This window comes from Octopus bimaculoides, chromosome 14 (assembly GCF_046866305.1).
Source record: "Octopus bimaculoides isolate indiv1 chromosome 14, ASM4686630v1, whole genome shotgun sequence".
Classification (NCBI taxonomy): domain Eukaryota; kingdom Metazoa; phylum Mollusca; class Cephalopoda; order Octopoda; family Octopodidae; genus Octopus; species Octopus bimaculoides.
This window is the reverse complement of record NC_142941.1, coordinates 20,096,016-20,108,515: the sequence shown is the minus strand read 5'-3', so window position 1 is coordinate 20,108,515 and position 12,500 is coordinate 20,096,016. Positions and strand designations below refer to the sequence as shown.

The following is a 12,500-nucleotide window of genomic DNA, read 5'->3' as shown; positions in this document are numbered from 1 at the left end:
TAGAAGGATGGACATTTGATGTGGAGCTAATTATACTGCCAGAGCTAGTTCCACTGCCACTTGGTCGATCTATAGACATCACAGTTTTTGCTCCATTATTGCAGTTGTCAGTGATATTTTGGCTGAGATTGACCACACAATCTACACTGCGTTCAGATGCAGTTAGGTTACTATCACTACTGCTGCTGCCGTTACCAACACCACTACTTGCAGCACACTCACTATTACCCGTTTTGGAGAAGCTGTCCAAGTTTTCATTAAAACTCAAGTTAAGGACATTGGCAAATCGACTACTTGGACCTGGAGCAACAAGAGCACCAGTATTTGAATTTGGTGTAGCATCACTAGTGCTAGGACCCACACTGCTGCTGTTATTGCTACTGCTGCTACTACTACTGGCACCACAACCATTACAATTATTATTACTAGAACTCTCTATTGGAATGGCATTACCTATATTACCAGTCTTCTTTTTCTTATTAGGTTCTTCATTGAGAGTTCGAAGAAAATCTGAGACACCCTTAAAATCATCTAATTTGATGATATTTATAGGGTACATGTCAACCCGCGAAAAGTTATAATTATTTTCTGAAGTGTTACTGCTGCTGCTGTTATTGCTGTGGCATATTTTAAGGTTATATGTGCTATTGCTGCTGCTATTATTGTATTTATTAAGTCTATGTTCAAACCCATTTGGAAATGATGCTGTGTTGTGACTATGGCTGACATCCATTTCACGCATCCTTAAACTGTCAACACAGTCTGACTTTGAAGTTGAACACACACTAGCAGCTTCTGGGCGTGTTGCTTTCCTGAAATCATTACCGTTTCCTGCTTGATCTTTCATACCCATTTGATGATCTTCCCTTTCCAAAAATCCACTACAGCCAGGCTTATCATATTTGTTTAGAGAAGAATGACAATTCTGAGGAATACTAATATGCTTCATATGGACTTTTTGGTTTTCCAAACTCCCTGCCATTTTATTTGGCAGTGTGGTTGGTATATCCCGAGAATATTTCACACTACTGCTATTGTTAATTCTAGCTGGATGGCTCTTGAGCCATTTGGAAACCAATTCATTACAACAAACTGGTTTTGACCGATCGTTCTCCACACAGACTTTGTTGAGGGGCTCCATATAATTATCAAGATTTTCAATACTGTTAGGGTTTTTTAATATTCCAATATTAACAGGGTTCTCAACAATTCCAATATTTATTTGATTCTCAAGTCCTTGCTCAATGAGCGCAACATCAACAGGATTTTGAACAATCCCAATATCCACAGATCGATTGGCTAGTCTTTTCTTAAAGGGAATATCAGAAATACACTGACGATGACATATATCACTAGGGCCACTTCCATCAGGCATTTTTTTCCTAACCTCCAATGGTGTTAAAGAGTCACTGTTAAAATCTCCATGATGATGACTATTTTTATTAGTTCCCATACTCGTTGGTATAGGCATACTACATGGGTCTACGTGAGATGTTGATGGCAGTGACACTGGTTTCCTTTTCCATTCTTTTGAAGAATCACTGTTCTCATATATACTATAGGAACTTTTTGACTGACCAATATCTTTACGATGACTGTCTCTGTTGCTGGAACTATGACGGACCATGTCAGTTGAAAGGGTTGATAAAAAGTCTGATTTTGGTGGGGGGTAACAGTGTAAATATGATGCTGTCTGACCACGATGAAGGGGCACTGTTGAGGGGGCGGAATGATGTGGAGCAGGTTCTTCATTGGTCTCCAGAGTAACTGGCAGTTCTGAGAGCCTTAACTGTGACAACTGATAATTTCCAGGATCATTAATTCTACTCGATGTACCTTGTGGCCGGCTACAACTTGGCTCTATATCGATGTTTCTCATAATTCTCTGTTTTTTGTCTTCAACAGAAAATAAACTAGACATTTCCAATCTGTACTCAGAGAGTGTGAAGAAAAAGGATGGAATATCTAAGAACGTATGTATTTGATAAATCACACAGGACTTGAAAGCATGAAAATGCGTCTAAAGTTTTACTCTGAGTATATTAGTAGAGTAACTTTCCACTTTGTGAGTACAGTAAGTAAAGGCATGAGTTGAGTAATATATGGAATAGGTGCCAAAAATGGAGAAGTAGGTGTGTACAGAGAACAGATAGCAGCTGAAGTCAAGATATGGCTTAGATATATCAGAAATTACTTCTTAACAGGCTAGCAACCATATCAAAGGACTATACCATAGTTGAGAAGAATGGTTAACTGGTATTCTGTTGTTAGAACAGGCAGTGGATACTCTTCAAGGAAAGACTCTAACAGGGTATGAAATATCAGCATTTGTTCGATATACACCCATATGGTCAGAAACGGGAATCTGAAATGAATTTCAAAGAAGAAAAATTAATATCAAATAAAAATGAAAAACTACATTTATAAATTTTAAATAAAAACCAACATTTGAGGTTCAAATTAGAAAATTTTGATGGGTGAAAAATCCTCAGGTAGGCTTGATATTCTTTTTTCAAAAAATTCTCTAATTCAGTCAAGAATTAAGATATAAAACACATCACACTGATCAGTGATGAGTCTTTCAAAAAGTTAAAGCCTCATTAGCAAGCTTAGATTTACATTCTCCTTATCTATTTGTCCTTCAATGAAGGCAGAGAGGTTCTGAGCTTAAAATACTGAACACAGAATGATTAAATTCAAAACTTGTAGGCATTGTTCCATGTATTTGAGTTCGCTACATTATTTCAACCAGTTACAGAATATTTATCTGAACAACAGTGGTCATCTGAAGTAAATGCCTGTGTATGCAGTTTATTTTAAATGTTGAGTGACTGGTGCATACAAAAGGTAAGCAAATGATACTTTATAAGTCTTAAGTTACTGACATATAAAAGTTAACAAGAATTGAAAATCATTTCAACTGTAGTGGTTGTTTGATTATATTGAGTTAACTGTGTTAGATAAAATAGCTTCCTAAATTTGTGCATACCAATATTTGCTTTATCTTTTGCTAGCTTCTACACTTGTGCATAGGAAACAACTGACTGAAACATTACAGTAATTGTAATAGTAAAAGCTGTTGTTCCAATTCAGAGCAACAAGGAAAACATTTTTGACAACAGAATCACTTGGAAATTTTCGATTTTATTTACTCTATGTCACCATCCCACATATAAGTTTACTTTACTGGCAACAGGATATACAGTTGAAATATGCTGTAGCCATTATGAGAGAGATTCTCAGAGTGCAAAAATGTGGTCAACCTACATTTTTATGCACTAGTTTCATTGATCTCATTCACCTTGTCTACGTAGTTTTTGCAATACAGGGACACTACCTGAAATAACAAATATTTCCAGTGGGAGAGAATTGTAGCTGAGTCAGAAGAGTGGAAGAAAGTGAGATACATAGTATCTCATCACCACCATTGAGTTACATCCTGAAGGAGGGGAAAAACCAACAGCAAAACAAAACGATTATTAACTTGGTTCACTTCACTGTAAATCAGAAGAATAAGGATGTACAGCTAGCCACTGTAGGCAAAGGAAGGAGGCAATTGTTTTATTAGCTTATAATGCTAGGCTTAAATATTCCATGAGTGGCTGAAGAGAAGTTGGAAAAATGTAGTAGTATCAACACTACTCATACATTTTGCTATGTGAACAATTAAATCATCATCCATATGTAATTAAATGAAAATCATCACAAAATATATTAATATAAATATTATACTGAAGAGTTTTAACAATATGTTGCCTGTTAATCAACTTATTTTCTCTTGGATGTAGTAGGGATATATATATATATATATATATATATATATATATATAGGGAGAAAGAGATATATTCCTAGATTTGTTGTTGAAGGACTCCAGTCAAATCTGAGAGAAATATCGTAACATGAGTTACTTATTAAATGAGTCAAAAAATGATTAGATATCTAATCTTCAAAATGACTTGTCATTTAAAACTCACTGAAGCTATTTTTAGAAAGTCCCATAATGATCAGGCACCATCACATACTGTGTTTTTCTTCAGGGCCATAAGGTACTTCAACTGAGTAGTTTGTAAGTCGTTATAAGTGAAAATTTTCTATAAACTTTAAGAGATTGTGAGCCAAAGGAAGTCTTTGTGTTATTAGCAGCCTAATGACGGCTTCCAAAGTGACAGGTATGAAGTATAAATGAAACGAAACGGCTCAAATTAAGATTAAAGTCTGTACTAGACTAGACTTGTCTGAAGTGAACTACAAATTTGTACTTGTATGTAAAACCTATATAAAACCCTAATAAAATACAGTTCTCTTGCACTCTCTCTCTCATTTACTTCCGAGTAAAAGCTATCTGCCTAGCAAACACAATTTTACTAAAGTAAAGCTATTATATGACACATCTACAAAAGTAAAACTATTATACGATACATCAATCAGTTTTGATGATGAGCAATCATCTGTACAAACAACTGAACTACCTACTAGTTAAATTAAGATACAAGTGGCCAAGCAGAATCTGTTCTGCTCTACAGCTCTGAATGCTGGTCTTTTGTGATAACTCAACAGCAAGCACTAGATGGCTTATACACCTGACTTCTACACAAGGCTTTTAAAATCTCTTATGCCAATCATATATCAAACAAGTTATTATATGGATCTTTCCCCCAGACAATTAAAGATGGCTAAAATTCATATGCCAGTGTTTTCATTGAACAGATCAACCTGTCACTGCACATTTTCTTTATAACCTTGTGAGGACATTGAAGACTGGTGGCCAGGTCCACAGGTCGAATGTCTGTGAACTTATGTGGAATACAGGACTGTCCACCATTCATGAGTGATATGGCATATATTAATAAGAAGAAAAGTATTTCAGAGACATATTTTTAACACAGACTGAAGTGACTGCTTCATGCTGTTTACTTTGAAAGTTGTGAAATTTATGTTTTCGTAATCACGTGTATGCTGTAATCTGCGATTTTTGTCATGGACAGGAAGTTGGAACAATGTACCAATGTAACATTTTGTGTTAAACTTGGGAAGTCTGCTACAGAGACACTGAACAAGGTTCAAAGATGAAGCAGCAGTCATCACAATGGAAGAGCCCTTCATCTCCATGGCTGAAAAAGGCATGACAGAGTTGCTACTCAATCAAGAACATGCTCATTGTTTTTTGTTTTTTTTTTTGACACCAGTGGTATTGTGCATCAAGAATTCATCCTCCAGGACCAGACAGTCAATCAAGAGTTCTACTGTAACATTTTGAAGTGTTTGAGGGAGGACATTTGGTGAAAGCGACCGGATCTGTGGAGCATGAAGAATTGGATTCTTCATGATGACAATGCACCATGTCACCCTCACAAGTGTCTTGCCAAAACCAACATGGTATTACTTCTGCACCCACCCTATTCACCAGATTTAGCACCTGTGGACTTCCATCTCTTCCCCCAAGATGAAAATGCAGCTCAAAGATTGCATTTTAACACTATTGTCAAGATTAAGAGCACATTACAGAAGGTCCTTGACTCACCAGATTCCAAAAGTAGCACAAACGCTGGGACAGATGTATTGCTGCACAAGGTGACTATTTTCAAAGGAGATGATGTTAAAACTTAGGTAACTAAGTTTAGTAACCTATTTGAAAAATAGTTCAAGCCTTTAAATCTCCAAAAAGGGTCTATGAAGTCTATAAATGATTGGGAGGGGAGGGAAAGGGCAACCAACTGATACTGCTCCCCTTCTTCCTCATCAGCAGAAGAAATAAAATTGAAATAATGCACACAGCTATAACTATGGAACATGAACCACAAGGTTATGAGGAAAGATGGCAATGAATTGCTTATCATGGTAATAAGTGGAGGCGCAATGGCCCAGTGGTTAGGGCAGCAGACTCGCGGTCGTAGGATCGCGGTTTCGATTCCCAGACCAGGCGTTGAGAGTGTTTATTGAGCGAAAACACCTAAAGCTCCACGAGGCTCCGGCAGGGGATGGTGGCGAACCCTGCTGTACTCTTCCACCACAACTTTCTCTCACTATTACTTCCTGTTTCTGTTGTGCCTGTAATTCAAAGGGTCAGCCTTGTCACACTGTGTCACGCTGAATATCCCCGAGAACTACGTTAAGGGTGCATGTGTCTGTAGAGTGCGCAGCCACTTGCTCGTTAATTTCACGAGCAGGCTGTTCCGTTGATCGGATCAACTGGAACCCTCGACGTCGTAAGCGACGGAGTGCCACAAACATCAACATGGTTATAAATATATGCAATGGTGGGTATCAAAAGTAAATCTACACATTTTTAATAATGAAAGAAGGCAATGCAGGGAAAATATCTAATCAGCACAATACCAGACTAAATTATTACAGCATTTAGTTTTAAATTCACTTTAGGATTCCAAGTTCAGGTTCTAATAAAGCTGAACTTCATTACAACTCTTTGAGAGTAGAAAAACAATACTAGCTGATATAATTAAGGATCAAATGCAGTTAGTTATTCCCACTACACAAAATATTTAACAAAAACCTATATAAAAATCAATACCAGGGAACTTATATGTAGTCACTCAACGTGCTAGACATAACAGCCAAGTTTCCTTCAAATTGTGCTCTATCAACTTGAAAATGGACACATTGGGTAATATAGTCCTTGACATGCAACACCTAACAACGAGATGATCATGTCTAGAATGTTTTTTAACATAAATCTGCTCCGTCATAGTTGATTTGGGGCTAAACATGAGCAATGATAAGATAAGTAAAACCTAGAGCCAAACAAATAATTTTTTTTTTTTTAGGTTGTTCAAAATGAATCTTGCAGTGGTGTTAAAGATCAACAAAACATCATGCCTATATTACTGTGTAATACCAATCAACTCTACTGGAATAGACATAGTACTTGGATCATAACATAACATTGTGTTGATAACTCCTGTCTGCTGGCGGGCTGTCCTTATTGTGGATCATATAGTCCTAGGAATATGCACTTGAAATACAGAGTCACTATTTTCAAGATATTCGGGACTTTATCAACAGATTTGTCCTATAAATCAAACAAGTTGAGTCATGATGCAGAAGCTTCACTGGAGTATTGCTTTTATTTTTAGTTTGTTAGTCTAGTAGGTACTAACTGTCAGTTGACTAAGTCAGTCTGCAACTTGGTAGCAAGAATTTGGCAAGTACTGCTGCATCTAAGTCTCCATTTTTGACAAGAACTGCCACAGTTACATGTCCATGGGAAGGGCATGAACACGATAATTTTTCTCTTAAGAAAAGATGTTTATAGTGGCCAAAAGTACACTGAGAGTCATAAATAAAGTTTGGATAGTAAAGTGTTGTTTTAGAAAATGAGTTTTTGCAAAACTGTACCATTGCCTGTCAGTTTGAAGAGGGAAGTTTACAGATCTATTTGGGGAGTTACTCAAATCTATTTAAAAATTCCTCTGAAGCTGAGGATAAAAACAAAAACAAAAACAAAAACAAAATTTGACTTACTAAATACCTTTATTTATTTATTTATTTTATCTTTTTTTTTTTTTTGCTTTTCCCCTATTGGTCTCTGATTTATATGAAGGACTGAGAGGAGACTTTCCAAAAGATCTCAGCAACATAAGTGAAATAATTTTAGTTGAGAATTGAAACCATATTTTTGACAACATGCAGAAAACTTACTCCTAAGCTACAGCACTTCTATCATAAGATTATTTCATTTATGTTACTAATACTTTTGGAAAAGTCTTCTCTCAGCTCATCAGGTAAGTTAGAGAATAGGGAACAAGCTATGAAAAAACAAAAATGTATTTGGTCAGTTGCTGGGGTTTTCAAATAGTAATAACACAGTCCGGCAAAAACACATTTTTCAAAACAACGCTTTAACCCAAATTTTATCTATTATTCAATACATCAATTACGTCTGGCCATATAAATATATTTTCCTACAACAGCCAACTTATTGTATTGCACACCCCCACACACTGTTTTGAAATGTTAACTGATGTTACGTAACAACTTGAAACATATGTAGTAAATGCTTTCAAAATAGCAACGCTTGGTCATGTGATTTTTCTAATACACAACTTGTCTTTATAACAATCTAGCTTATCCTTATGCAGATACTAAGGTTATAATACAACCAGGATATAGAAGTGGAATGTGAAATTGAACACTGAGTTGAAACGTCTGGTAAAGTGTACAGTATCAAAGCATACCATTGTAATGCATGTGTGTGTGTGTGAGAGAGAGAGAGAGAAATAGTATGATATTGTATTTGTGTGTATATGTGTGTGTGTGTGTGTGTACCCATGCATTTCTGTGTGGTAAAGAAGTTTGCTTCTTGGTTTGGGGTTCAGTCCCACTGTATAGCAACTTATGTTAGTATCTTCTAGGATAGCCTTGAGCTGATCAAAACCTTATGAGTAAGATATGGTAAATGGAAACTGAAAGGAATCTGTCGTGTGTGAGTATTTGTGTGAATGAGAGTGGGTTGGTATTTTTTATGTCTATACATGTCTTTGTTTGCTTGATCAGTAAACAATGGCTTGATTATCAGTGTCATTTGCTTGCAGTCTACTACAAAAGCATGTCCAAGCTGTTTGTTGTTTGATAGACTGGGAGATTATTACCCAACCTGGAAACGGATGTAAGTTGGTAAAATGAGGTGCATCCAGTCATAGAAAGCTCTTTCGCAACAAACTCCCATCTAACCCATACAAACATGATAAAACAGACGTTAAAACAATGACAATGATGAGATGATGATGACATATATTTTCAAAAGCTTCACAATATTCTGTCAACTGTACTACTTATTTACTTATATTGTTTAGACTTAATCAAGCATTATCTCACAGCTTCATGATTTCAAAGACGTGATTGTTTCTTTTTAGAATGACATTGTAAGGTAGGTGTGAGAGGCCAGATCTGGATGGTTTGGAACATTAAAGCAAGTAGAATGGCTGGATATGGCTGATTTAAATGCTAAAGAGCGAAGTGATTGAGTCAGATTAGGAAACTTTGAATCATAGAGAATGCACTCAAAGATTTTGTATTTGAGAACAGCATCGGCTCATCAATTCCACAAGCAAACTTGTAGACTTGAATTAAACAGAGCAAGCTATTGAAACACTAGTAAATCATCCAATGCTCTCGTTGCTTATGACAGTGAGTATTATCACCTATAGTACTATCTGATTTAGAAAGCCATTAACCTCACTGTTGTACACAAAATGAATTAATCAGAAAACTGTTGAGGCCAAGTGTATACATAAAACTCTATTCTACTTCTTTCTTACACTACTAATGTAGGTTATCTATTTTTATCTTCAATATTAATTGTTTTGATCTCTCTCAAAACTGAACTTGTATGTATGCATCATGCATATATAAATGAATTTTATTCTATTTTATTTGCAATCAGGCAAACTTTGGCATATGGTATTGAAGGGTTTTGGTCATGGATTCAGTCCACTGTGAATCCTTAGGTATATGGCTTGATATTAAATGCCTCATCCAGCTGTAGCTCTTTATTAACTCTTTTGATAAGCAACATGTCTGAGAATGTCCCTGGCTCTATAGTGCAAACGTCAAACATCATGTTTTCAAAAGTTCTGAACTAAAAACTTCCATCAAAGCTTAGTGATAATTTATGTTACAAACATCAGCTTAATAAATAACAAAGTTATTTTACTAAATTCTACATGATATTTAAAACTAATTGAAGTAAGGACAGAGTGTCTCAACAGAAATATATTAACAAAAGGGTTACACTTAAAAAAAAAACCCTGAGAAGAACAATCAGACACAAGATATTTTAAGCATTATAATTAAGAGGTTTGGCTGAAGATTTCAAAGTAAGAAGTAGGGAATTAGAATAGAGACGAAAACTTGTGAGAATGAATAATTGGCGCTGGTTAAATGAAATTTTTGTACACTTACTTCAAATTATCTGTAATTCCCCAAGGAAGATCAGCAACGGAATTTCTTCTTCATTGTTTCAAGTAAAATCACAACGGCAGAACCTAGAAATAAATAAATAAATAATGATAATAATAATAATAAATACAGTGCATAGAAGTGACAAACTTCTCTAAGTTTACAGATTCACATGCAAAGTAGTAGACATTCAAATAAATACAATAGATTTATAAGTGAACCATTTTGTCCTCTGATATTTGAGTGCCCTTAAAAGAGTAATAATAAAGAGGTCACACTGTTGAACTATTCAGAAGGAGCAAAGAATTAGCTGAGTTCTTAGTAAGCACACATACCAAGTAATTCTGCCTCATTTCTTTACGATAAGTAAGCTAAATATAAACAACAAAAGTATTTTCTTATTGGTATATATGTTCACTGAAATACTAAGTTATGGGAACGACAAACTAAAGTTTGATTAATCAGATTCTACAGAAGGATGTGAGTAAATTCTGATGACGGACATGTTAGAAGACTATCTACATAATAGATGTAGTAGAAACAAGTAATCATTGACTACATCTATTGTATTAAATTGAACTTCAATGCAATAGAACAAAAATTTTCTTTCAGGGAAAGCTAACACAGGTAATGGGGTGAGTGGAGAAATATAAATAAGATAAATGAGGTTACATTGGTATGAGGATATATATACATAAATATATAGATATATATATATATATAACATAAAGGAGATGTAAGTCAAGACAATCTTATCTACATCTCTTGGAGAATATCCACTGTGAGAAATGTAAATGACCGGATGAATAAGGGCATGATTTAGGAAAAGGTTTTAATGCAAAATGATTCTACAGACATACACAGGGTTTTAAATCTATAGAAAACACAAAAATGAGAACGTGGGATATTCTCAACCAGCTTAGAAATATTACTGATACAAGTGAAGAAGCTACAGAAATAAAACCTTGGGCATTTGGAAATTGGCTCCAGTCATTGGGGTGAGGGCAGGGGGGGGGGGTTGAGGGAGGGAAAATCCAGCTAATAATAGTTTCAAATATTGGCACAAGGCTAGCAATCAGATTTCAGGAGATGGGTAGGTCAATTATATTGACCCCACCAGTGCTCAACTGATACTTATTTTATCAACCAAGAAAGGCAAAGCTGACCTCAGTGGTAAAGGAGCTAATAATGAAGCCTCTAATCAGTCGCTCAAGCTGACAGAAATCTCTCAGATCACACCCTAACATCTTAAAAACATTAAGACTTAGTTTTAAATACACCATCCCTGCTTAGTTAGTGGAAGGATGTGATGTCATGACTGGAATGAAGGTGTGTCTGTTCAGAAAAGGGCTGGCCTGGGTTAAACAACAGCTGAGAAAAAAAAGTGAATAATTTATAATTCATACAAAGTAAATGGGGAAAAAGATTTTTTTTTTAAAGTTATTTTTTTTTAACCCTTTAGGATTTAAGCCAGCCATATCTGGCCAAAATATTCTACATGTTTTATGTTCAAAGTGGCCAGATCCAACCTCTCACACCTAACCCACAATTTCATTCTAAAAGTAAACAATCATATATCACCAACATCTTGAAGCTATGAGATAATGCATGCTTAATTCAAAACAATGTGAATAAATAAGCATAACACCTCATGAAATAAACATCATCATCGTTTAACGTCCGCTTTCCATGCTAGCATGGGTTGGACGATTTGACTGCTGAATGTTAAAAGGTTAAATCTACAATATGCAATAAATAATATAATCACTTCTCACAATTTATAATAAATAAAAAGTTGCCACAGATGGAAAGAAAAACAAAGTATATCCAATAGAAGTAATTTCAACACACACAATTAACTGATAAAATTAAGATATTGTAGCATGGTTTGACCATTTATTATACTTTGAATGATTAAGTAGGACATTTATAAAATGAAAAGGATAGACATCAGGAGAAAATTGTTAAGTTCAAATTCATCTCTAATTGAGAACACATATGAACATGGGAGTGTTTCAGTTGTGACCATCCTATCTTTTTATATATGACGAACTATAATCATTCATCGTACATTTATTTGAGATGGTAAGATGTGATTTGAGGAAGATTTGTTTAATATTTCTAGCAAAAATCAAACAACTGCATAGAAGCTACTTTTTTTTTTATCATTGGAGAGTAAAGAGAAAGCAAAGCCTAATGGTTAAAAAACAATTTAAAGAATTCTTGCTTAGAGATATGATAGAGATTTCTTGAGCTTTATGACATCCTTACCTAGTAATGCAGTGAAGTGTGAAAAAGATGATCTTAAATGTCTTCAATGAAATAAATAGGTTTTGATATATGAGCCCAACACAAAATGGGGAAAAAAAATTAATCATTATTGGTCTTTTTCTTACTGTATATTTTATTGCCTTCCGTTTTTTTTTTTAATCTCTTTAACATTCAGATTATTCTGTCAAATGTAATGTTCATTTATTCACATTGTTTTGAATTAATCATGCATTATCTTGTAGCTAGGCGTTTTTGATGTGATTGTTTATTTCTAGATTGACATTGTAGGATAGGTGAGACAATTTAGATCTGG

General features: G+C 35.0%; 1 protein-coding gene across 6 annotated transcripts in view; it reads right to left on the bottom strand.

Annotated features, from left to right (window-relative positions):
• LOC106874076 (uncharacterized) overlaps positions 1–12,500 on the bottom strand; it is a 29,777-nt gene that overhangs the window by 1,718 nt on the left and 15,559 nt on the right. For 5 of the 6 annotated variants that reach the window (XM_089362482.1, XM_052972732.2, XM_089362479.1 and 2 more), the window contains 2 exons: positions 9,920–10,002; positions 1–2,365 (listed from right to left, as the gene is read on the bottom strand). The exon at positions 1–2,365 is cut by the window's left edge and continues 1,718 nt beyond it. In XM_089362482.1, coding sequence (XP_089218608.1) covers positions 1–1,921 — 1,921 coding nt within the window. In that variant the 5' untranslated portion in view covers positions 1,922–2,365; positions 9,920–10,002. Of the gene's footprint in view, positions 2,366–9,919; positions 10,003–11,082; positions 11,107–12,500 lie in introns of those variants that run through there. The other variant, XM_089362484.1, reaches the window with a different exon arrangement.